At 44.0% G+C, this 27,976-nt stretch overlaps 1 protein-coding gene across 1 annotated transcript in view; it reads right to left on the reverse strand.

Annotated features, from left to right (window-relative positions):
* Positions 1-22,178, reverse strand: part of LOC110525659 (adhesion G protein-coupled receptor A2) — a 60,365-nt gene extending 38,187 nt beyond the window's left edge. Inside the window, exon 1 of the mRNA XM_021605987.2 lies at positions 21,088-22,178. Coding sequence (XP_021461662.2) covers positions 21,088-21,332 — 245 coding nt within the window. The 5' untranslated portion in view covers positions 21,333-22,178. The remainder of the gene's footprint in view (positions 1-21,087) is intronic.
* Between the last annotated feature and the right edge of the window lie 5,798 nt (positions 22,179-27,976).

Here is a 27,976-nt window from a genome sequence, read left to right on the forward strand (position 1 = left end):
GCCTATGAGCTAGGCTTCGAAAAAGTTGCCAAAGAAAAATACATTGTTTCTTATGCTGGGAATCATTCACAAGTGATAATATTTAATTCACATGTGATAGGCTAATATTTTCACCCATCAGACTATTCTTGATTTAATCTTTACATATATTAAGTAATATATGTTTGAAATTTGTTTTGATTTAGAACGGATCTTTATCAAGCACCTGTATTGAAACAGCGTCATTGGGAATAAAAACAAAAAGAATATATGCACTTAAATAACAAGTGGAGGACACTTTTCCCAATGGTATATTTTCATGCCAGCCAGGTAGGCTATACTCCCGTTGTACATATAAGAAATGAGCTTAATATTAGGAAAGTTGAGAAATAAATATAGTAGGCCTAGCCTATAAAAAGCTGATCCTCCAATTGTTAGTAGAGGCCATCTGTCATGCCCTGATCTGCTTCACCTGTCCTTCTGCTTGTCTCCACCCCCCTCCAGGTGTCGCCCATCTTCCCCATCATCCCCTGGGTACTTATACCTGTGTTTTCTGTTTGTCTTTTGCCAGTTTGTCTTGTTTGTTCAACTCTTTTTCTCGCCCTCCTGGTTTTGACCCTTGCCTGTCCTGACTTTGTACCCACTCTGCCTGCCCCTGAGCCTGCTTGCTGTCCGGTACCTTTGCCCCTACTCTGGATTAATGACCTATGCCTGACCTGACCCTGAGCTCTGCCTGCTGTCCGGTACCTTTGCCCCTACTCTGGATTAATGACCTATGCCTGACCTGACCCTGAGCCTACCTGCCATCCTGTACCTTTGACCCACTACTCTGGATTATCGACCCCTGCCTGCCTTGACCTGTCGTTTGCCTGCCCCTGTTGCAGTAATAAACATAGTTACTTCCACTCTGCCTGCCCCTGAGCCTGCTTGCTGTCCGGTACCTTTGCCCCTACTCTGGATTAATGACCTATGCCTGACCTGACCCTGAGCCTGCCTGCTGTCCGGTACCTTTGCCCCTACTCTGGATTAATGACCTATGCCTGACCTGACCCTGAGCCTACCTGCCATCCTGTACCTTTGACCCACTACTCTGGATTATCGACCCCTGCCTGCCTTGACCTGTCGTTTGCCTGCCCCTGTTGCAGTAATAAACATAGTTACTTCAACAAAGTCTGCATTTGGGTCTTACCTGAAATGTGATACCATCACTCTGTTTTCTCGCGGAATTGCATAGCCTATTGAAATGTTGCGCAACATGAGCTCATGGGCTCTCATGAAGTGTTTGATTATATTTTCGATTACATTTGCATTGATGTTAGAGTGATTAGAGGGACAATAGAGTGCTGAATACCAGGCAGTTAGAACGTTTGGTAGGCTACTATTGACCATTAGGAGCATCAGAGCTTGGAGAAGCATAATTACCATGACTTAAAGGTCATGTGGAATTTGACTACCTTCATGACTCGTGACCGACGATGTGGTGGTAATACGGTCACCGGTCACCGCAACAACCCTAGCTCCACCTAACATGTGTGGACATAGGAGAGCCCACTCCCCCTCCTCTCAACACCTTTCCCCACACAAATAAACCCTCTCCCAGCAGGAATGCCTGTGTGTTCTGAGTGCTCCACAACTCCAAGCTTTTGGAATTCTCTCTGTTGATAAGATGGCTGTTGGGAAATTTCATCGACATACTCCTGTCTCAACACATACTGACTCACAGACCCAACACAAACCAATGGCACATCTGCTAGCCCTTTTGATAACCCACACGGCCCACCCCATTCCCAAGATGCATTTCATTGGGTGGTGTATACCATGTGTATCCCGTACATACGACTAATAAAACTTGAAACTTGAAGATCACAATGTTGGATCGATGGGAGACACTATAACACTCCCATTAGAATCCATATAGACAGTGGTGTACAGTAGGGACAGAACCCAGGCCCTACTGTGCCCACGCAGGCAGAGAGCAGCCTCACTGCAGCTGTCTGAGGGGGTGTCCTGCTGCTACACATTCCTTTCAGTGCCTGCTGACGGCCAAGGACAGGCATTGGTGCCGCCCAGCCTGCCACCCCTCACATCTGCGGCCACTCCTTTGGGTTGGCACTTGCTGGACCAAGGTCATCAGTAACAGGCAACAGTGAAAACAAATGGCAAAGGAGGGGAGCGGTTTTAACTTTTATAAAAGCATAAATAATAACCACCCAGACGTATAGACAGTACACTCCCTCCCACTGAAGATGTGTTTTCACCACCTCAGTGCTACAGTGTATTTACCATTAGAGACAGAGGATCCATGGTTCTCCAGACCTTGCTAAAAGAAATGGGATGTGTAACCTCCAATGTGTAGCTTCTCTGTATCCTTCACAAAGTGCTAAACTACATAACACACAGGTATGCACGCATACACACACACACACACACACACACACACACACACACACACACACACACACACACTGACACCCATACACACAACCAAACACACACACGTTCACAAAACTAGTCCTAATATTTGGCTAAATAAATCAATAAATACTAATTACCGGGTGGTTAACATCAAATTACTTTTCATTAAATGATGCTACTGTATCGAAACTATACTATAGGTTTAGTCTCTTCCCTAGCTCTTCCCCCGGTGCCTGAGGTCCAGTGGGCAAAGAGAGAGGCAGAGACTGGGGAGCAGTCAGCCTCCTGGGCCACATCCCTATGAACAAGTGGAGGTTTCTCAGAGGAGGAAGGGGAGGACCATTCTACTCAGTGAATTTAAGAAAAGTACAAAAATCGATCCTTTTTTAGATAAAACTAAACTAAATATATCCACATTACCAAGTAACTATTACTATTCATGATGGGTATAGGGCAAGTTTGAGTATCACGTAGTTACATTGAGCTAGGTGAATGGAATATGAATGACAATCATCCAGTATGCTGTAATAGAAATAAGGCCATGCTCATTAAAAACAAATTGTCCTCCCTAATCTTAAACGGCACCGACCGACAATGCTGCCAAGCCTGTAGACTCAGCCTCTCCCCCTCTCTTTTCTCATTCTCCCTCTGTTCTACCATTTTTCTCTCTCCTCTGCTGTACCTCTTCTCTCTCTTCTCCTTCATTCTCGCTCTTCTCTACCTCTTCTCCCTCTCTCCCCTCTTCCCTCTGCTAAACCTCTTCCCTCTGCTATACCTCTTCTCTCCCTCTCCCTGCTATCCCTCGCCTTCACAGCCGTGTGCAATTAGCCCTAAACACAGCCCAGCCCTGAGCAGGCTCACATCTGGAAGGAGTTTAGACATGGCAGTATCCTACCAAGACGGCTAAATATTTATGTTGAGAGTTACTGTGTGTGGATGAACTCATGATAGAGGGGTGGGGAGGGAGGGAGAGAAAGAGGGAGAGATAGAGAGAATGAGGGAAAAGATGACTAACTCATGGAGAATTGGCTGGGAATAGGCTGGGAATAGAATTGTAACCCTAAACCACTGATAAGTTGTAAGTCAATGAAAAATGTACCAAAGGGCAGCCATTTAAAATATTTTAACGTACACCAATGGAGGATATCCAATGCTATATGATATACTTCAACCTAACTGATTTAAATTTCCCACACAATGTTCAACCAATCCAAAGCCCACAAGGTGTGGTGAGTCGCAGGAGGAGGTGACAGTGTTAGGCTCACTGTTTGTTCCTTTATGGTCCACTGGAATAACAAACATCCAACTAATACTGTTAATAAACAAACCCCCGTTGGGATTTCCCATGGGCTGAGCGGCCTCAGCTGGAATGTTCATGGGGGCCAGCTGTTTTGCATTAAACGTAGCAGTCAGCCCCAGAAGACCTGGGTCAGGCCTGGTGTCCCCTAGCACCATAGCCCTGTCCACCGCTGGCTGCATGGAAACATGGAGCAGGATATTCCTCTAACCTGCCCCAGGAGAGGGCCTGGGCGACAGGTAACCAAATCTGGGGAGGGAATGATGCAGAGCAGGCAAAGGCTGAGCCCCCCTACTGCACCTAGGATACAGTCTGCACAGAGTAAGGAATGTCAGGAATAACAGGAATATCAACACGACTTTTCACATTCCACATCTGGAGCTAATGTCATGGGCGAGGATGAGAGCATCAGTGTTTGGAGCAATTCATTGAAAGCTTTCTGGCAAATTACCTTACCAGTCACCTCGTATTTCAGTAAAGAAATGGTAAGGATGGCCTTGGACAGTTTTTCACATGAATGTGGGAAGGAATTGTTTGCTCCTAATACACAACAACATAAAAGTGTCACAGTATGCTAAACATGTGTAGGAAAACAAATAAAGTGAAATTAGTAGGTGCAGGGATGCGATATTATCTTCAATCACCTCCACTGCTGCCACCTAGGCCATTTTTAAAATGCTTTCCTCTCCTCTAGTTCTGAGAAACGTGTTCCGCAGATGTTTATGCTGCCTTTATTAAGCAAAAACACAAGGCCCTATAAATGGACCGCTAACCGCCTTGGGCTCCCTCTGGCATAAATCCTCTGGATGTACCTCCTTTGCATGCACCAATGGCCCTGTATGAGGTTTTACTGCGCCATATGAAGGCGAGTGATGCTCCCACTGGGTCAGAGAAAAGGAGAATTGTGGGATTGTGGAGGAGCGGAGTACCTTGGGAAACACTTAAATTAGTAAAAACATTGTGTTCTTTGGAGGCAGCTCGGTGGAAAGCAAAATGAGGTATCTAATATTACAGTGCACCTACTGTAATATAAATACGGTATAAAAACAATTACTGTGTATTGACAGTATTATACGGTAAAAAAAAGTAAATGCTACTATAATCGTAATGAATGAATGGATGGATTAATTAATTAAATGAATTGAGGGGAGGGGTTTGTATTACATTTACATTTTACATTTGACATTTTAGAAGACACTCTTATCCAGAGCAACTTACAGGAGAAAATAGGTTTCAGTGCCTTGGTCAATTTATTTTATTTTTTATATCACCTTCATTTAACCAGGTAGGCCAGTTGAGTTCTCATTTACAGCTGCGACCTGGCCAAGATAAAGCAAAGCAGTAAGACAAAAACAACAACACAGAGTTACACATAAACAAACGTACAGTCAATAACACAAAAGAAAAAATCTATGTATGTCACGTTCTGACCTCTATTTCTGTTGTTTTGTATTTATTTAGTATGGTCAGGGCGTGAGTTGGGTGGGCAGTCTATGTTTGTTTTTCTATGTTTTGGGGCATTTCTATGTTTTCGGCCTAGTATGGTTCTCAATCAGAGGCAGGTGTCATTAGTTGTCTCTGATTGAGAATCATACTTAGGTAGCCTGGGTTTCACTGTGTGTTGGTGGGTGATTGTTCCTGTCACTGTGTTTGGTGTCACAGGATAGGACTGTTTTGCGTTTTCACATTTCTTGTTTTTGTTAGTTTGTTCATGTGTAGCGATTTATTAAAACATGAATAACCACCACGCTGCGCTTTGGTCCGCTTCTCTTCCTCCTACAGACGAACGCCCTTACAGAATCACCCACCACAACAGGACCAAGCAGCGTGTCAACAGGCAGGAGCAGCAGGAGAAGCAACAGCGGCTGCAGGAGATACGTAGTAAGGAATTCTGGACATGGGAGGAAATCCTCGACGGGAGAGGACCCTGGGCTAAGCCAGGAGAATATTGCCGCCCCAAGGCCGAGCTGGAGGCAGCAAAAGCAGAGAGGCGGCATTCTGAGAAGCAAGCACGGCGGCGCGGACGGAAGCCCGAGAGTCACCCCCAAAAATTTCTTGGGGGGGGGCACAGGGGGAGTGTGGCAGAGTCAGGAGTCAGACCTGAGCCAACTCCCCCCGTTTATAATGAGGAGCCAAGGAGGAGCTCAGAACCAGAGCTGGTGTTGGAGGTGAGCGAAGCAGAGACTGTGAAGGAGTTAATGGGGAAATTGGAGGAGAGTGATATGAGGGACTTGCTGGTTTGGTGCATGAGGCACGACATTCGCCCGACGGAGCGTGTCAGGGATTTAATGGCACCGGGGTCAGCTCTCCATACTCATCCTGAGGTGCGTGCGAGGGGTCTGGTGAAGACTGTGCCAGCCTCACGCACCAGGCCTCCTGTGCATCTCCCTAGCCTTGCACGTCCTGTGCCATCTCAGCACTACAGTGCTCCTAGCAGTGCTAACTGTGGCGGGCGTGGTGCTGGTCAGGCACCGTGTTATGCAGTTGTGCGCACGGTGTCCCCAGTACGCGTGCTTAGCCCGGTGCGCTACATCCCAGCTCCCCACATCTGCCGGGCTAGGGTGAAGATCCAGCCAGGGCGGTTGGTGCCAGCCCTGCTCTCAAGATCTCCAGTACGCCTTCACGGCCCGGTCTATCCGTCACCACCTCCACGCACCAGCCCTCCGGTGGCAGCCCCCCGTACCAGGCGGTCTCTCCGGCCCATCCTTACAGGGGCTTCCTCCTCTCCAGCGCTGCCGGAGCCTCCCACCTGTCCGGCGCCTCTGCCGGAGCCTCCCGTCTGCCCAGCGCCAGCTGAGCTTCCCGTCTGCCCAGCGCCAGCTGAGCTTCCCGTCTGCCCAGCGCCAGCTGAGCTTCCCGTCTGCCCAGCGCCAGCTGAGCTTCCCGTCTGCCCAGCGCCAGCTGAGCTTCCCGTCTGCCCAGCGCCAGCTGAGCTTCCCGTCTGCCCAGCGCCAGCTGAGCCTCCCGTCTGCCCAGCGCCACCAACGCCGCCCGTCTGCCCAGCGCCGGCCAGGGGCCGCCAGTGCCGCCAGTCAGCCAGGGGCCGCCAGTGCCGCCAGTCAGCCAGGGGCCGCCAGTGCCGCCAGTAAGCCAGGGGCCGCCAGTAAGCCAGGGGCCGCCAGTGCCGCCAGTCAGCCAGGGGCCGCAAGTAAGCCAGGGGCCGCCAGTGCCGTCAGTCAGCCAGGGGCCGCCCGAGCAGCTGTCCCTCTGTCCCGAGCAGCTGTCCCTCTGTCCCGAGCAGCTGCCCCTCTGTCCCGAGCAGCTGCCGCCCCTCTGTCCCGAGCTGCTATCGCCCCTCTGTCCCGAGCTGCTATCGCCCCTCTGTCCCGAGCTGCTATCGCCCCTCTGTCCCGAGCAGCTGCCCCTCTGTCCCGAGCAGTTGTCCCTCTGTCCCGAGCAGCTGCTTCACATCTGTCCCGAGCTGCCCCTCTGTCCCGAGCAGCCCCTCTGTCCAGTGGGGTCATTGAGAGGGGTGGCCATGGTGAGTAAGCCAGGGAGGCGGACAATAAGGCGGACTAAGACAATGGTGAAGTGGGGTCCGCGTCCCGCGCCAGAGCCGCCACCGCGGACAGACGCCCACCCAGACCCTCCCCTATAGGTCAAGGTTTTGCGGCCGGAGTCCGCACCTTTGGGGGGGGTACTGTCACGTTCTGACCTCTATTTCTGTTGTTTTGTATTTATTTAGTATGGTCAGGGCGTGAGTTGGGTGGGCAGTCTGTTTGTTTTTCTATGTTTTGGGGCATTTCTATGTTTTCGGCCTAGTATGGTTCTCAATCAGAGGCAGGTGTCATTAGTTGTCTCTGATTGAGAATCATACTTAGGTAGCCTGGGTTTCACTGTGTGTTGGTGGGTGATTGTTCCTGTCACTGTTTGGTGTCACAGGATAGGACTGTTTTGCGTTTTCACATTTCTTGTTTTTGTTAGTTTGTTCATGTGTAGCGATTTATTAAAACATGAATAACCACCACGCTGCGCTTTGGTCCGCTTCTCTTCCTCCTACAGACGAACGCCCTTACAATGTATAGTGTGTGCAAATGTAGAAGAGTAGGGAGGTAGGCAATAAATAGGCCAAAGAGGCAAAATAATTACAATTTAGCATTAACACTGGAGTGATATATGTGCAGATGATGATGTGCAAGTAGAGATACTGGGGTGCAAAAGAGCAAGAGGGTAAGATATAATATGGGGATGAGGTAGTTGGGTGTGCAATTTACAGATTGGCTGTGTACAGGTACAGTGATCGATAAGCTGCTCTAACAGCTGATGCTTAAAGTTAGAGAGGGAGATATGACTCCAGCTTCAGTGATTTTTGAAATTCGTTCCAGTCATTGGCAACAGAGAACTGGAAGGAAAGGCGGCTAAAGTAAGTGTTGGCTTTGGGGATGACCAGTGAAATATACCTACTGGAGTGCGTGCTACGTGTGAGTGTTGCTATGGTGACCAGTGAGCTGAGATAAGGCGGTGCTTTACCTAGCAAAGACTTATAGATGACCTGAAGCCAGTGGGTCTGGCGACGAATATGTAGTGAGGGCCAGCCAACGAGAGCATACAGGTCGCAGTGGTGGGAGGTGTATGGGGTTTTGGTGACAAAACGGATGGCACTGTGATAGACTACATCCAGTTTGCTGAGTAGAGTGTTAGAGGCCATTGTAGATCGGTAGGAACAGTAAGATAGTCAGTTTTACGAGCCTATGTTTGGTAGCGTGAGTGAAGGAGGCTTTGTTGCGAAACCGGAAGCCGATTCTAGATTTAATTTTGGATTGGAGATGCTTAATGTGAGTCTGGAAGGAGAGTTTACAGTCTAACCAGACACCTAGGTATTGTAGTTGTCCACATATTCTAGGTCAGAACCGTCCAGAGTAGTGATGCTAGTCTGGCGGGAGGGTGCAGGCAGCAATCGGTTGAAGAGCATGCACTTAGTTTTACTAGCATTTAAAAGCAGTTGGAGGAAGGAGTGTTGTATGGCGTTGAAGCTCATTTCGAGGTTTGTTAGTTAGCACAGTGTCCAACAAAGAGCCAGATGTATACAGAATGGTGTCGTCTGCGTAGAGGTGGATCAGAGAATCACCAACAGCAAGAGCGGCATCGTTGATGTACACAGAGAAGTGTCGGCCCGAGAATTGAACCCTGTGGCACCCCCATAGACACTGCCAGAGGTCTGGACAACAGGCCCTCTGCTTTGACACACTGAACTCTATCTGAGAAGCAGTTGGTGAACCAGATGAGGCAGTCATTTGAGAAGCCAAGAAAGCAATTTGAGAAGCCAATCGATGGCGGTTATGATATTGTTTAGGACCTTGAGCGTGGTTGAGATGCACCCATGACCAGCTCGCAAACCAGACTGCATAGTGGAGAAGATACGGTGGGATTCGAAATAGTCGGTGATCTGTTTGTTAATTTGGCTTTTGAAGATTTTAGAAAGGCAGGGCAGGATGGATATAGGTCTATAACAGTTTGGGTCTAGAGTGTCTCCCCCTTTGAAGAGGGGGATAATCGCGGCAACTTTCCAATCTTTGGAGATCTCAGACGATAGGAAAGAGAGATTGAACAGGCTAGTAATAGTGGTGAAACATTTTTTGGAGGAACATTTTTAAAAGAAAGGGTCCAGATTGTCTAGCCCAGCTGATTTGTGGGGATCCAGATTCTGCAGTTCTTTCAGAACATCAGCTGTCTGGATTTGGGCGAAGGAGAAGCAGCGGGGGGAGCTTGGGCAAGTTGCTGCAGGTGGTGCTGAGATGTTGGCCGGGGTAGGGGTAGCCAGGTGGAAAGCATGGCCAGCCGTCGAAAAATGCTTATTGAAATTATCGATTATCGTATATTTATCGGTGGTGACAGTGTTTCCTATCCTCTGTCCAGTGGGCAGCTGGGAGGAGATGCTCTTATTCTCCATGGACTTTACAGTGTCCCAAAACGTTTTGGAATCAGTGCTACAGGAAGCAAATTTATGTTTGAAAAAGCTAGCCTTAGGATGTTTTTGTGCTGGTCAAGGTCAGTCAAGTCTGTGTTGAACCAAGGGCTATATCTGTTCTTAGTTCTACATTTTTTGAACGGGGCATGCTTATTTAAGATGGTGAGGAAAGCACTTTTGAAGAGCAACCAGGCATCCTCTACTGACGGGATGAGGTCAAGATCCTTCCAGGATACCCTGGCCAGGTCGATTAGAAAGGTCTGCTCGCTGAAGTGTTTTAGGGAGCGTTTGACAGTGATGAGGGGGTTGTTTAACAGGGGTCCATTATGCACGCAGGCAATGAGGCAGTGATCGCTGAGATCCTGGTTGAAGACAGCAGAGGTGTATTTAGAGGGCAAGTTGGTCAGTATGATATCTAAGAGGGTGCCCATGGTTATGGATTTAGGGTTGTACCTGGTAGGTTCATTGATAATTTGTGTGAGATTGAGGGTATCTATTTTAGATTGTAGGACAGCCAGGGTGTTAAGCATGTCCCTGTTTAGGCCACCTAACAGTACAAACTCTGAAGATAGGATGGGGGGCGATCAATTCACATATGGTGTCCAGGGCACAGGCGGGGTTCTATAACGAGCGACAACGGTGAGAGACTTGTTTCTGGAAAGGTGGATTTTTAAAAGTAGAAGCTTGAATTGTTTGGGCACAGACCTGGATAGCATGACAGAACTCTGCAGGCTATCTCTGCGGTAGATTGCAACTCCGCCTCCTTTGGCAGTTTTATCTTGTCGGAAAATGTTATAGTTAGGGATGGAAATTTCAGGATTTTTGGTGGCCTTCCTAAACCAGGATTCAGACACGGTTAGGACATCCAGGTTGGCAGAGTGTACTAAAGCAGTGAATGAAACAAACTTAGGGAGGCTTAGGAGGCTTCTAATGTTAACATGCATGAAACCAAGGCTTTTATGGTTACAGAAGTCAAAAAATGAGAGCGCCTGGGGAATGGGAGTGATTCTGGGGGCTGCAGGGCCTGGGTTAACCTCTATCACCAGAGGAACAGAGGAGGAGTAGGATAAGGGTATGGCTATAGGCTAGAAGAACTGGTCGTCTAGTGCGTTCGGAACAGAGAGTAAAAGGAGCAGATTTCTGGGTGAGGAAGAATAGATTCAAGGCATAATGTACAGACAAGGGTATGGTAGGATGTGAGTACAGTGGAGGTAAACCTAGGCATTGAGTGACGATGAGAGAGGTTTTGTCTCTAGAGGCACCATTTAAGCCAATAAGACAATAATCACTAACCAAAACAGGAATAGACAAGGCATATTGACATTAGGGAGAGGTATGTGTAGCCGAGTGATCATAGGGTCCAGTGTGTAGCTAGGCGAGCTGAAGACACGGCGATTTAGACAGCTAGCAGGCCGGGGTTAGCAGCAGGCTAGAAGATGGGCCTCAGGGGGACGTCGGAACGGAAGAGCCTGTTAAAACCCCCTCGGACGGTTACGTCGGCAGACCAGTCGTGATGGATCTGCGGGGCTCCGTGTCAGCAGCAATGGGTCCAGGCCAATTGGCAAAAGAGGTATTGACGCCAGGGAATTGTCTGATAGATCTCTTTGGCTAGCTGGGAGATGGGCCTAGCTTGAGGCTAACTGGTGCTTGCTTTGGGAGAGAGACGTTAGGCAGGAGTAGCCACTCAGATAGCAACTAGCTAGCTGTGATGATCCGGTGTAAGGTTCAGAGCTTGCGGTAGGAATCTGGAAATGTGGTAGAGAACAAGCAATCCGATATGCTCTGGATTGATATCGCGCTGTACAGACTGGTAGGAATTGACCCGGCTGAGGCTAGCTGATGCCCGATTTAACGGTGATGACCGCTAGCAGTGGCTAACTGACTACTAGCTAGTAGCTAGTTAGCTGGCTAGTTTCTGATGGGGGTTTGGGTTCTAAAGTATAAAAAATAGCAGATCCATACCATATTGGGTGAGGTGGGTTGCAGGAGAGTATGTTCAGTCCGTAGATGGAAATTGAGATTCAAAAATATAATAAAATAGATACGAAATAGATACGAAGAAAACATGGGACAGGACAAGACAAGACAAAACAAATGTCCAACTGCTAAGCCATCTTGGAATCAGGGGCACATTGACAGATTTTTCACCTAGTTGGCTAGGGGATTCTAACCATCGACCTTTCGATTACTCTCCCAACGCTCTTAACCACTAGGCTACCTACCGCTAGGCTACCTACCTATTGCATTTCACAGTATTTTACTGTAATTACAAGGGTTTTGTTTCAAGCAGGTTGGCTACTTGGTAAAGTATTTACACATTACAGTATATCAATGAATATTTTGTGTTTTATATCACTTGCACAGTTTTAGAAACTGTTCTTCCTACTGTAAGCATTACATGACAACACAGGCATTTTGATAGAGCACAGTGCTGCGGGCCACCATGTGGGTTCGTAGACCACCATGGACAAGAGTAATGATGGAAAAATCTCCTTTGTAGTAAAAGCACTGAATCTATCATCATATTTTCCTTTGATATACATTTCATGCAATTCTACGTCATTTTATGTCTGGAGACCTTAGCAGAATACCACAGAAATTACTGAAATTATAGGCAAAAAATGGACAGAGAGACGTTCATCTTGGCATATGCGTTCATTTTATCTTATTTCTCCAGTACCAAAACACTGTGTCTTGTTTGCAACGAAACTCTCCCTGTTAGCAAATAATTAAATCTGAGATGTAATTTCCATCCCAGACAGAGTAGGCCTAACAACACAGAAAAATGTAAGCTTTAACTGCTAGCTACTCTTGTTCCGTGGCTTAACCCAACAAGAGAAGGTCACCGTGTGAGAAGGTCACAAGTCCCTAAAAGCTTTCTGGGTTTGATCATCTTCTATTGTACAGAGAGCGAACAGCTTAATCAATTGACAGTGACAGAATGAGATTACTTCCCAAGCAAAGTACATTTTTGGCTCTTTGGCTATAGAAGCTGTAGCTCAGCTTCTGAATGTCAAAGAAACACATCTTTCCAACGTATTTTACAGCTTGTTTCTAGCATAAAGCATCGCAGACCCAAAGCGCTTTTATAAATGACTTTATATAATTTGATCTGTTTACTTTTCTTCAAAATCTTTATTTAACAATGGGTATGCAATGCAATGCAATGTTCTTTAATAAAAGGTAGGCCTATGGCATACCCTCTCATACCCCCTCAATTTGAGTTGTGGTTTTAACAGCCCTTCACTGACACTGAGGTACAGTAGGCTATTTAAAGAGTGCATGGTGGGTAAAGGAATTGGCCAACAAATCTATGGATACCAACCTATAGCCTAAATTCATCTGTCGAACACGTAGGCCTACCTACGTAAATAGGAAGAAGTAACCTCCAACACAAAGCCCTCTTGGTGTTTGTAAAGTCAAAAGAAAATGAAGACGTTTTAAATTAATTATGCCTACTCGAATTTGCCTACTTTCAGCACCATGAGCTGTCCAATTCCTAATGATTGCTGCCGCTTCAAGTTTCAGCACCACAATAGCTGCGTTCACACAGGCATCCCAATTTCTGATATTTTGCCCAATTATTGGTAAATAATCCAATCTGATTGGTCAAAAGACCAATTAGTGGAGAAAGATCCGAATTGGGCTGCCTGTGTAGACACAGGAGTCACAGGTTACTCGAATCTGGCATATTGTGAGGTCAATAACTCTGATAAATACATCATGGGCAAGAAACATATTGTTTTTATTCAAATCAATTATAGCAAGACATCAAAGTTGACCTCCTTGGAATACCCATAGCAGTGTGTAATGCAGCCCAGTTTTATTTACACCATCCCAGCAGTGCAAAAGACTCGGGATGGAAGTACATATTCTTACAAACATAACTCCAAACTTAGTTTCCCCTAGTAAATTTAAATAAAATAATTCAAAATACTTCCCCAGAGAGCATGACTTAGCCACAGAGGATCATTAGGTCCTTTAAAAAAATGGCTGTGGATTGTTTCAAATCACAAGCACGCAGGCCTATGCCTAGTTGGGAGCCCACAATTTGGCCAGCGTGCATGACAAACAGCCTAGGTGATTATTGAGTTGTGGCTGTCAGAGAAAATCATCTAAAAACATATGTGAAGATAATGTGTCTTGGGAATAATTTAAAAAGTTGAGACAAGAAGATGTGTGTGTAGGTAAGATATAGGCATGTTCCAGAATGATCTCAGTTCTTCAGAATGTGCTTAGCTGTCTTTCGCCAGTTCTTGCGCATTCATTGTTCCATTGTGTGAACTGTTTGCCCTTTGTTTGTTCATATTTGATCAATTCCCCATTATATGTGCCACCAGTAGTACATGTACCGTTACTCCCTGTCATTTGGTACATTCATTTCAGTTAAAGCATGTATTAATTAGGCCTACAGTAATTTACAGTTCTCATTCTCAGAGTGGAAAAGTTGTTTGCAAAGTTCACAACCTGCTACACCTGTGAGAAACAAGTTTAGGTTTATTTCATACATAATTATTATTATTTTGTTTGGAGTGCTCGATGTGAGCAATGAGCATGTATCTGGTTTCTCTGTCCTGTTAATGTTGACGGAGTGAGTGCTTGAGCATGCATAGATGTACCTGGCCTGCTGCGTGCAAATGTAAGAACGTGCCCTTCTGGGGAGGTCTGATATCTAATTGTCTTAACTCACCACATCCACCACTGATAAGCTGAGCTTCTCAGTCCTTTTTTCTTCACCTCACACAGTAAGTCATTCAGTTGAAGTAGGAAGTTTACATACACTTAGGTTGGAATCATTAAAACTCATTTTTCAACCACTCCACAAATTTCTTGTTAACCAACTATAGTTTTGGCAAGTTGGTTAGGACATATACTATGTGCATGACACAAGTCATTTTTCCAACAATTGTTTACAGACAGATTATGTCACACAATTCCAGTGGGTCAGAAGTTTACATACACTAAGTTGAATGTGCCTTTAAACAGCTTGGAAAATTACAGAAAAATGTCATGGCTTTAGAAGCTTCTGATAGGCTAATTGACATCATTTGAGTCAATTGGAGGTGTACCTGTGGATGTATTTCAAGGCCTACCTTCAAACTCAGTGCCTCTTTGCTTGACATCATGGGAAAATCAAAAGAAATCAGCCAATACTTCAGAAACAAATTGTAGACCTCCACAAGTCTGGTTCATCCAGCAATTTCCAAACACCTGAAGGTACCACATTCATCTGTACAAATAATAGTACGCAAGTATAGACACCATGGGACCACGCAGCCATCATACCGCTCAGGAAAAAGACACGTTCTGTCTCCTAGAGATGAACGTACTTTGGTGCGAAAAGTGCAAATCAATCCCAGAACAACAGCAAAGGACCTTGTGAAGATGTTGGAGGAAACCGGTACAAAAGTATCTATATCCACAGTATAACGAGTCCTATATCGACATAACCTGAAAGGCCACTCAGCAAGGAAGAAGCCACTGCTCCAAAACCGCCATAAAAAAGTCCAACTACAGTTTGCAACTGCACATGGGGACAAATGTTGTACTTTTTGGAGAAATGTCCTCGGGTCTGATGAAACAAAAATAGAACTGTTTGGCCATAATGACCATTGTTATGTTTGGAGGAAAAAGGGGGAGGCTTGCAAGCCGAAGAACACCATCCCAACCGTGAAGCACAGGGGTGACAGCATCATGTTGTGGGGGTGCTTTTTGCAGGAGGGACTGGTGCACTTCACAAAATAGATGGCATCATGAGGATGGAAAAGGATGTGGATATATTGAAGCAACATCTCAAGACCAAGTTAAAGCTTGGTCGCAAATGGGTCTTCCAAATGGACAATGACCCCAAGCATACTTCCAAAGTTGTGGCAAAATGGCTTAAGGACAACAAAGTCAAGGTATTTGAGTGGCCATCACAAAGCCCTGACTTCAATCCTATAGAAAATTTGTGGGCAGAACTGAAAAAGCATTTGCGAGCAAGGAGGCCTACAAATCTGACTCAGTTACACCAGCTCTGTCAGGAGGAAGATGCCAAAATTCACCCAATGTATTGTGGGAAGCTTGTGGAAGGGTACCCAAAATGTTTGACCCAAGTTAAACTATTTAAAGGAAACACTACCATATACTTATTGAGTGTATGTAAACTTCTGACCCACTGGGAATGTGATGAAATAAATAAAATATGAAATAAATCATTCTCTCTACTATTATTCTGACATTTCACATTCTTAAAATAAAGTGGTGATCCTAACAGACCTAAGCCAGGGAATTTTTTTAATCAAATCAAATCAAATCAAATGTATTTATATAGCCCTTCGTACATCAGCTGATATCTCAAAGTGCTGTACAGGAACCCAGCCTAAAACCCCAAACAGCAAGCAATGCAGGTGTAGAAGCACGGTGGCTAGGAAAAACTCCCTAGAAAGGCCAAAACCTAGGAAGAAACCTATAGAAGAACCAGGCTATGTGGGGTGGCCAGTCCTCTTCTGGCTGTGCCGGGTGGAGATTATAACAGAACATGGCCAAGATGTTCAAATGTTCATAAATGACCAGCATGGTCAAATAATAATAAGGCAGAACAGTTGAAACTTTAGCAGCAGCACGGCCAGGTGGACTGGGCCATTTTACTTGGATTAAATGTTAGGAATTGTGGAAAATTGAGTTTAAATGTATTTGGCTAAGGTGTATGTAAACTTCGGACTTCAACACTATATATATATTTGTTTACATCCATTGCTAATGATAATAGTTCCTTACAGTAGCCTATTTGAAAAATCTTTCCAACACTCTCGCCCTTGATAATCACAATTCTTGGTGTGAAAGAGCCAAATGAAATGCTCTGATGATCCCATATATCTAGTGGAAACGTGATAAATAGTTAAACACTTCTCACAGCAGTGTGCACAGGAAACTCTTGAGGGCCCGGAACAGGCTAGTTGATACATTGTTGCAAGTTTGCTAGCAACAGCTTCGGGCTGGACTCAGTTGATTGATTTGATTAAAAAAATTGCACTTCACAAGCAATAGCTAGTCAAGACAGAAAGAAAGGGAGGCAGACAGGCGGAGTAGAGAGATGAATGCGATTGAATGAACCTGGATTTTCTGATGGTTGATGGTCACATTAGCTGAATTTGTAGATTTGTAGATTTTCATAATTTTAATTCATATTTTTATGATTAACCACGTGACAATGATTTTGAGAAATTAAAACGTTATTATTGTAACGAATCTGTTCCACGAAAATGTGCATATGAAAATCATAATCGCACGCAGATAGATAGAAATTGATATGAATAATTTGATTGAGGCCACACTAATTAGCTAATACACACACTTGATATTGCGTGCTTAGCACACATTGATATATTGTATATATAGACTAATAAGCAACTCATTCTAAAACACTGAGAAATATAGGAATTTCATGAATTACAAATTACATTACATGACCCTCCACTGGACTAGATGTAAAAAAAGACTAAACCCTCCCCCTGACTGAAATTGAAAAAGCATGACCCCATTTTCCTCCAGGGCCCCATTCTGTACATTTCTAACCATCCCTGAGGGAGTATGAAAGCACAGATGGTCCCTTCGCCTAGTTCTGCTAGGAGCAACCCAAATCTATGTACAGTGCCTTTGTAAAGTATTTAGACCCCTTGACTTTTTCAAAATTTACAGCCTTATTCTAAAATGTATTAAATCGTTTTTCTATACACAATATCCCATAATGAAAAAACAAAAACAGGTTTTCAGAAATGTTTGCTAATTTAGAAAAAACATTTTTACAGAAATGACACATTTACATAAGTATTCAGACCCTTTACTCAGTACTTTGTAGAAGAATGGGAGAAACTCCTGAAATACAGTTGTACCCAGCTGGGAACACCTGTATTTGGGGAGTTTCTCCCATTCTTCTCTGTAGATTCTCTCAAGCTTTGTCAGGTTGGATGGGGAGCATTGCTGCATAGCTATTTTCAGGTCTCTCCAGAGATGTTCGATCAGGTTCAAGTGAGGGCTTTGGCTGGTCCACTCAAGGACACTCAAAGACTTGTCCTGAAGCCACTCCTGCGTTGTCTTGGCTCTGTGCTTAGGGTCGTTGTCCTGTTGGAGGGTGAAACATCGCCCCAGTCTGAGGTCCTGAGCGCTCTGGAGCAGGTTTTCATCAAGTATGTCTCTGTACTTCGCTCCTTTCATCTTTGCCTTGATCCTGACTCGTTTCCCAGTCACTGCTGCTGAAAACCACCCCCACAGCATGAGGCTGCCACCACCATGCTTCACCGTAGGGATGGTGCTAGGTTTCCTCCAAACATGATGCTTGGCATTCAAGCCAAAGAGCTCAATCTTGGTTTCATCAGACTAGAGAATCTTGTTTCTCGTAGTCTGAGAGTATTTAGGTGCCTTTTGGCAAACTCCAAGAGGGTTGTCATGTGCCTTTTACTGAGGAGTGGCTTCCGTCGAGCCACTCTACCATAAAGGCCTGACGCTCTGGACTGGGTACTGTCGCCGGACGCTCTGGGCTGGGTACTGTCGCCGGACGCTCTGGACTGGGTACTGTCACCGGACGTTCTGGACTGGGTACTGTCACCGGACGCTCTGGACTGGGTACTGTCACCGGACTCTCTGGACTGGGTACTGTCGCCGGATGCTCTGGACTGGGTACTGTCACCGGACACAACCCGTCCTGGCTGGATGTTTATTTTCGCCCTGCTGGCACAGGACACACTGGGCTGTGCGGATTCACCGGAGACACAGTACGCAGAGCCGGCGCAGGAGATCCTGGTCCAAGTAGGTATATTGGAGAACAGGAGCAATGAGCCGGCACCCTCCTTCCTGGCTGGTCTTCGACTTGACTCATGCAATCTCCTCGTGTGCCCCCAAAATTGTTTTTATTGGGGCTGCCTCTCGGGCTTCCGTGCTAGCCGTGTACCTTCATATCGTCGCTGTTCCTTTATTCTCCGGTATTTCTGCTCGTAGTATCACTGTTCCACTTTCGCTGCCTCTATCTCTTCCTTAGGATGGCGATACTCCCCCGGCTGCGATCAGGGTCTTGCTCCAAATAATATCTCCTCCCAGGTCCAATTCCACATTAAGAGCTTTTCCTCCTTTTCACGCTGCTTGGTCCTGGTTTGGTGGGTTATTCTGTCACGTTTGTCGTATAGAGGAGACCAAGGTGCAGCGTGATATGAATACATTCTTCTTTTAGTAAAAAAAGAACACTAAACAAACTAACAAAACAACAAATGAACGTGAAGCTATATAGAACAAGTGCTGGCATGCAACTACACATAAACAATAACCCACAAAACCAAAATGGAAAATGGCAACCTAAATAGGATCCCCAATCAGTGACAACAATAAACAGCTGTCTCTGATTGGGAACCAATTCAGGCCACCATAGACTTATAATAAACCTAGACTAACAACCACCCCTAGATATACAAAAAACACTAGACAGGACAAACAAGCATACCCACCCTTGTCACACCCTGACCTGATCAAAATAAAACATAGAAAACTAAGGTCAGGGCGTGACATCCCATCTCCACAGAGGAACTTTAGAGCTCTGTCAGTACGACCATTGAGTTCTAGGTCACCTCCCTGACCATGGCCCTTCTCCTCTGATTGCTTAGTTTGGACGGGCAGCCAGCTCTAGGAAGAGTCTTGGTGGTTCCAAACTTGATGGATGATGGAGGCCACTGTGTTCTTGGGGACCTTCAATGCTGCAGACATTTTTTGGTACCCTTCCCCAGATCTGTGCCTCAACACAATCCTGTCTCAGAGCTCAACAGACAATTCCTTCGACCTCATGGGTTTTATTTTATTTGTATTTATTTTTTATTTTTTGCTCTGACATGCACTGTCAACTGTGGGACCTTACATGGACATGTAGAATTGACCACAGGTGGATTCCAATCAAGTTGTAGACACATTTCAAGGATGATCAATGGAAACAGGATGCACCTGAGCTCAATTTCAAGTCTCATAGCAAAGGGTCTGAATAATTATGTAAATACGTTAAAAAAAAAAAAAAATATGTTTTATCCATTTGCAAAAATGCTGTTTCTGCTTTGTCATTATGGGGTATTGTGTGAGGATTTTTTTTATTTAATCCATTTTAGAATAAGGCTGTAACATAACAACATTTGGATAAAGGCAAGGTGTCTGAAGGCACTGTATGTGGACGTCTTAAGCAGGAATATGGCTATGGCCACACCACATCCAATGCTTGTGTAAAATGAAAAGTTGCAAATCTGATGTTGAAGCGAGATAGATCTCCCTAGACATATTTTACTAATGTAAATCCACCCTTGTTGGTGAATAGACACATCAATCATAGCAATTGAGATTGTCTGCCATACATGAATAGCCTATCAGACTGACAGTGATACAGGATGATTGAAGTGTCAGACAGCAGTGTGGGATCTCATCATGGGCCGGTCGGCTGGACAACGGTCTGTCAGTCAGCCTTCCTTCCTGAACAGAAGGCGATTGTGAGGCGGCTGTCTGAGATTGCTGGGAAGTTATGATATTAAAGGAAGGAGCCAAGCCGCCATTAAAGCACAGAGAGGGAGGATAAAAAGAGAAGAAATGTGTTTCTGTTTATTCTAGTTTAGCAAGGCCAAGTCAGCTGGATTGTGGGGTGAGTATGGGGAGCGAGGAGGGAGGAGGGAACTGAACCCCAGTGTGTTTCCTTGCGCCAGAAGCAGATTTAAAGTGACAGAGTTGTGACAAAGGGGCAGGGTCAGATTATGGCTTTACTTCACAAAGTCTTCCGTCAGGATCCACACCAGTCCAGACCAGACCGGGCTCCCTACATTGTGCTTTTCAGAGACACAACTGACATTGGATTTGAGCTTTCAGCTCGTGTGGTCTGTTACTATGCTGCTGTAAACTTATGGTCTTTATGAGCCAAAACCATGTCCATTATCTCAGGCAGTCATTAAATACCATCATAACTGAGACTGCAAGGTCAGGTTTGGAGGGTTTATCGGCATATGCCATGCATAAAGTGTTCAAATGTTCATAATGTCAAGGGTCCAGCAACTACGAACACTAGGTCATAATGTATTTTCTCATGTGCATATTCAGTTATAGTCAGTGTATAACACTGTTAAGATGAATAGGATACCAACATTTGCCACAACTTCACCTATCCTCTAAGGTGTAGATTTCCCATAATCCATTTACACGTTGGCACTTTGCCCCTTCTATCATCCTTTAGAATTATTTCCTCAAATGTTTTTCTCTTACTCAGTTCTGCGCTATAATAAAGCACACAGAGATTCTTAATGATGAAGATGTAGCCCTATCAACATTATTTTATATATTATCTACATCATGCTAGTGATACATCAGTCTACAGTGTTTGGAATTTTGGTTTGGACACTCATGATGCCCAGACCACATCTCCTCCGTTTGGATCAAATTGATTTTAATTTTAAATTCACAGTTTTAAGCGGGGAAAAAATAAGCATGTATGACTTACAAAGTAACGGTCTGGTTCGGTAGCAGACCGGACTCGGGAGTTTCAGAAAGCTCTTCGTTACCGCAGCGGACTCTTTTCCGAACAGTCTGAGTGGAGTGGGCTTTGGAGCGGTCATCGGTACAGCTGCAGCCACTAGTGATGAGCCCAGGGCAAGCTTGAGTGAGCCTCGACTCAGAGACAGACAGCAGGACCAACATCAGCAACAGACGCTCCGGGCGCGGGATGCCAACGCCGGGCACAATCATTGTCCTTATCAGTCTCACCTCAGCTGCCCCCTGTCATCCCATTTCTCCACCACGAAGGTGTCTGTGGCGATGACAGGAAGAAAACAGCTTTTTTTTTTTTTTTTTTTTTTTTTTTACAAATGTGTGACAAATTGCCAATTTCCGTTTAAATTCAAATTCAAAGATTCTAGAAACTTACTAGTAATAAGTCATTCCCAGTATTTGGCACTCCCAATTTTCTAGCTTTCCATTATGCCATGTCAAGTTCGTGCGCACATAGTCCTATGTGGCTTTCATCTATAAGAAAATACCAGTAAAGCTCACCCCGTTCAGTTGTCCTGAACTAAAACTCTACTTGAAATGTAAAGATTCGAGATGAAGATTAAGTATTTGTCCAATTTCCGTCACTTTGTATCTCCTTGATACACACTTCGACGCGTCAACACTGGATTTGATTGTCACAAATAGAATTTGGTTACCATTATCTGTCCAAACCACCTATATCCAAACTTCAGTGGTTTTAATCAAATTCCATACTGAATTGAATAAGATCTGATGCCCTCCACCGTTTAAGTTTATTCATAGATTTAGAAATACGTTTGGCACGATGTTCTGAAGATATCTCCGGGTGTCAACTTAAATTAAACTTTGTCTGAAAGTAACTGAGTTAATTTGGAAGACGGTTGAACTGGTCCTGATCGGATACTCTGTATTCACAAAATCTAGCGGTTTTGCTAGCCACTCTGTCCCACTGAAATTCAGTTACTACCCCAGTGCGCGCATTCCGTCGCCTGCTCGCGCTGATACGCGGGGTCCTAGCGCAGATTCTACTTTGCAAGTTTAACTTGTCTGCTCTCAATTCTTTTGTGTCACCGGTAGCCAGCCTTGATGTCTATGGTAGCCAGACTACAGTCTGTCTGAAAGTAGATCTGCAATTGAAGGGGGTGCACTGTGCACATCTGACATTCATAAACATATGAAGGCCTACCGACGACATGAAATGATGCTGCATAATCCATTTTCATGTGCCATAAATTGACATTTGTAAAGAAGAGTTCAATTGATAACTGTAATATCAATATGACATCAATAGTCATAGACACGCCTTTAGTTAATTAACAATGGCAATTTATATTTTCATCAATACAGTACTCACACATCAAATACTTAATGAACTACCATATCCCACAGTGTAGCTTGCTCTGAAGTACAGCAGAAATGCAATACTTGTCTTTAAAAGTAGATCTACAGTATTGGTTATCAGGTGATGAATAGATAACAAAAACTTGCAAACGACCCCAGATGTACAAGTAACTCTCTGACTGACTACACTCTTTTAATAACAATGCATTTGATTATGCATGATCCCCTGTTGCTGGAATATGTTTGCCAGTAGATGTAGCATTTATACAAGCCAACATCCAGGGATTTGCCTTACTGCTGGATTTCAACACATGCGGTAAGAAGAAGCTGGCCATTCATGTGTATCTTCCCCTTACCAATCTTTGGGCACTAGTGCTCATTTGCAAGTTTCCCATGGACTTCAATCCACCCAAGATCTTGTGTGTGAGCAGGGTTATAGCAGACTGGAAAAGGGCTTGGCTTCAATGAGCACATGGGTTATGAGAGCAAAAGAAAGTGAGTGAACCTCTAAAAGTTCCTTGTTAACAGATGATTCTGACATGTTTCTTACAATACAAAAGGGTTTTCTGAACTTTTGCTTTTGCCCATCAGGAGAGATCATATTCACATAAATCAACTCCTCCCAGCTTTAGGAAGAATGTAGTGAGGCCATAATGTTATGAGGGCTGAAGCTATCATGTTAGAAGCTAAGGTCACAGCTTGAGGAGCTTAAATCAGCCTTTCTCGATGGGTCAGATAAATTGGTCTGTTACAGTGGCAAGAAAAAGTATGTGAACCCTTTGGAATTACCTGGATTTCTGCATAAATTGGTCATACAATTTTATCTGATCTTCATCTAAGTCACAGCAATAGACAAACACAGTCTGTTTAAACTAATAACACACAAACAATGATACGTTTTCATGTCTTTATTGAACACCGTGTAAACATTCACAGTGCAGGGTGGAAAATGTTTATGAACTCTTGGATGTGAACACTTGACCCTCCTTTGGCAGCAATAACCTCAACCAAATGTTTTCTGTAGTTGCGGATCAGACCTGCACAACGGTCAGGAATAATTTTGGACCATTCCTCTTTATAAAATTGTTTCAGCTAAGCAATATTCTTGGGATGTCTGGTGTGAACCGCTCTCCTGAGGTCATGCCACAGCATCTCAATTGGGTTGAGGTCAGGGCTCTGACTGGGCCACTGCAGAAGGCGCAGTTTCTTCTGTTGAAGCCATTCAGTTGTTGATTTACTTCTGTGTTTTGGTCCGTTGTCCTGTTGCATCACTCACCTTCTGTTGAGCTTCAATTTGCAGACAGCCTCTTCTGCAAAATGTCTTGATAAACTTGGGAATTTATTTTTCCATCTATGAGCGCAAGCTGTCCATGTCCTGAGGCAGCAAAGCAGCCCCAAACCATGATGCTCCTTCCACCATACTTTACAGTTGGGATACGTTTTTGATGTTGGTGTGCCTTTTTTTCTCCACACATAGTGTTGTGAGTTCCTTGCAAACAACTCAACTGTAGTTTCATCTGTCCACAGAATATTTTATTATATTATTATATTATTATATATTTTGCCAGTAGCACTGTGGAACATCCAGGTGCACTTTTGCAAACTTCAGACGTGCAGCAATGTTTTTCTTGGACAGCAATGGCTTCTTCTGTGGTGTCCTCCCATGAACACCATTCTTGTTTAGTATTTTAGGTATCATAGACCTGTCAACAGAGATGTTAACATGTTCCAGAGATCTCTGTAAGTCTTTAGCTGACACTCTAGGATTCTTCTTAACCTCATTGAGCATTCTGCGCGGTGCTCTTGCAGTCATTTTTGCAGGACAGCCACTCCTAGGGAGAGTAGCAACAGTGCTGCACTTTCTCCATTTATAGACAATTTGTCTTACCGTGGACTGATGAACATCAAGGCTTTTAGAGATACTTTTGTAACCCTTTCCAGCTTTATGCAAGTCAACCATCCTTAATCATATGTCTTCTGAGATCTCTTTTGTTTGATGCATGGTTCACATCAGACAATGCTTCTTGTGAATAACAAACTCTAATTGTGTGAGTGTTTTTTACAGAGCTTGGCAGCTCTAACCAACATCTCTAATCTCGTCTCATTGATTGGACTCCAGGTTTGCTGACTCCTGACTCCAATTAGCTTGTGGAAAAGTCTTTAACCTAGGGGTTCACATAATTTAAACATTCACAGTGTAGGTTGGAAAAAGTATGTATTCAATATAGACAATAAAAATACAACAATTTGTGTGTTATTAGTTTAAGCACACTGTGTTTGTCTATTGTTGTGACTTAGATGAAGATCAGATCAAATTGTATGACCAATTTATGCAGAAATCCAGGTAACTTCAAAGGGTTCACATATTTTTTCTAGCCACTGTAGGTCTATACATGACTGGATATTTGCAACTGAAATAACATGTTGAGTGAACATAGCTTTTATTGCAAACATTATATTCCTAATGAATACTATACCATTGTGTTTAGATAGTTTTACAGGTTAATGACTGTACTGCTACTGCCAATTGCCTGTTGCTATAGCAAGCAATATTATGGGGCCTTATCCATGAGTCACCGTATGCTTTAAACAAAAACAAAAATAAGAAAAGGCAGTGAGCAAGCAGTAGTACTTACTACACTACTGGTCATTGAAACAGATGGTCCCTTTTACTTCCAGTGAGCAGTTGTGATTTAGTTCATGGCACTGTTTTCATAGCATTATGACCCCAACTAATGCTTATGCCCATCACCAATGGAAGTGTCTGCTTTAGTTCGTTATCCAAATTATTGTAAGGGCAACCACAGTGATCACCTTTCTAAAGAAAGATGCATCATTTTTATGTGGGGTAAAGAAGCATAGCTTAAAAGTTACGGATAAATGTACGTTTTGCAGTTGCTTTCAAGGTAGACTATATCAGATTGCGATGGTTATAGATCCTGATGGGTTGAAATCGAGATTCCATGGCAATGCCATTACAATTCCTCCAACTCTAAAATGATGTTTTGCTGAGAGCAAAGAATAAAATGTTATACAGCCTGGTAAGACTTTTTGTATCCTGAAGACATTTTGAACACTCAAAAAAACCTATGAAACTTTCTGCAGGCGTCCATTTCAACAAGTCTGTCTTTGTCTTTAAAAAATCCCAACAGTGCTGCAACTCTGTTTAAAAATACTTGCTGATATACAGTATGAGAAGCAGGGGATGAATGAATCTTTAGAGTTTCAAATCTGGAGTGCATTTTGAAATATGAAAAGGTGAACCAGGAGAGTATTTGAAAGGGGTCTTGGTGCAATTGGCGGTAACATGTATTCACAGACATATCCAAAAGGCAGGCACCTCAAGTCATGCTAGCATGCCCGGTCGTACAATGGTGCAGTGTGCTCTGACCCACCCTGCAGACCCCCGGTTTGTTATTCCTGTATGTGATACTGTACACTGGAGCAGGCTCAGAGAGACAGCATGATTTCTTAAGGAAACCAGAAAGAGTGGATGGTTGCCTGCTCAGCGATGAAACAGAGGGCTATTTATCCAAGCCGTTAAATAAGGCTTCAAGAACAACACCCCCTCCAACTCCCGCTCACCAGCCCCCAAATCTCTCTCATCTGGAGAGCACAGTTTCACATCCCAAACGGCACATAACATCAAATTGTACTTAATGGCATCCAGACAAACTTTAATGTCGTTCCAAGATTCTCTCTGCATTACCCCCCCCCATTGCAATCTCTCCCTCTCTCCATTCCACATCTGGACTCCATTCCAGGTGGAATATGGTAAGAGGGGGAACGGAAGGAAGGAAAGGTGGAGGGACCAGCTGAGAAGCTGAAGATCTGAGGAGAGAAGAGTGAGATTCAGTGTTGAAAGAGGTCGGGTGGAAGTGACGTCAGGATGGAGTAGGAATTTGATGATCCCTCTTGGGCATTTCCACTGGCTCTTCCCAACCTCACATTACACACCAGTACAACGAGCACTGTCGTATTCAAAGTGGCCAACACAATCACAGGTTTCTATAGCCGTAACAAAACAAGTTTACTAGATACAGTATCTTCAAGAAAATAAGGTAGAAATGATCTTAGCATTACTAACAGTGGTAACCATTACAGTGTAAAACTAAATACAAACAACTGCTGTACTGTGTCATCATGAGGTCTGATGTTGTTCCTTTCTTGAGGAAGCTATGACAACTATTGGTGGATTCAATGACAACATTGAAGCTGCTAATGGCTGACTTCCATGCAAAACCCACAGGAACCACACCCACATATCCTCAACCTAGACCACTGAATCTGTGGGATTATTCCAGTTGCTAAAAACAATACATAGTAATACTTAAACTGTCTTTAAAACCACTATCTATTAAATAACTTCATTGTGGACATCTCATCATTGTCTGCCTTGAAGTTATTGCACAAAAAATAATGAGTAAAATAGTGTAGTACAGTAGCGTACAGTACTTGAAGGTATTGGATTGTATACATTTTTGTGAATCTGTTGGTCTTTTAAAGTTATTTACTTAAGAGTTTTTTTTTTTTTTACAAGTCCTACTACACAGAATCACCATACTGTGTTGTAAACCCCAGTACAATACATACCAAAGATGATATGTCGGACAGCCTCAGTATAATGCAAAACTTTAACTGTGACAACGTGGCCCCCTTCTGGGAGGAAGATAAAACAGCAGTACCTGTGAAAAACAGTCTCAAGTATAAATGACCATAGTCGCAGGAAGTAGAGAGGCTGAGGGTCAAATAACATGGAAAACATTCACTTTTTAAACAGTATTCATTTACCATCCTTACAAACCACTCAATGTACATTACTGTATTGTACATAGGTTGGTCATCTAGGTTTGTACCTGTAGACTTTCCATCACCATGAAGAAGAACAACGCACAAGACAGTAATTGAGTACAGTGAGACATCAGGTGCTCTGTGATGATGTGGCTCAGTTGGTAGAGCATGGTGCTAGGGTTTGATTCCCACAGGGGATCAGTATGAAAATGTATGCACTCACTACTGTAAATTGCTCTGGATAAGAGCGTCTACTGAAAAGGAATGAATAGACCATTTCTGTTTTCACATAGAAATAAGTCGCATTTGCAAAGTATAAATAAAAAAATCTGGAAAACATATTCAACAAGTATTATCTGATTAACTATGTTGTACAGATAATGAACTACTTCCCACATCTCTGTAAATGACAGACGGAGCACAGTGCCCAAAGGAATGCTTTAAAGCTTACTGCCTTCAAGTCATAGCCATTTTATGTGTGGGGTTATAAAAGCCAATATTTTATTTTGATTCACTGATGTACCTTTTTATTTGAGGAAAGGTAATATGTGTGTTTCTATTAGATTTGCATCACTTTTCATGTATAAATCACAATTACTTGGCCACATGGTTCATGCAAAAGGTCTAAGGATATTTGAGTCTACATGCATTACATATTTAAGAAATCTTACAAGCATGAGATCCATTTTAGGATCTGTAGGTAACACAAAATGACCAATTCAACTCAAAAC

The sequence above is a fragment of the Oncorhynchus mykiss genome, chromosome 6 (assembly GCF_013265735.2).
Source record: "Oncorhynchus mykiss isolate Arlee chromosome 6, USDA_OmykA_1.1, whole genome shotgun sequence".
Taxonomy (NCBI): Eukaryota; Metazoa; Chordata; class Actinopteri; order Salmoniformes; family Salmonidae; genus Oncorhynchus; species Oncorhynchus mykiss.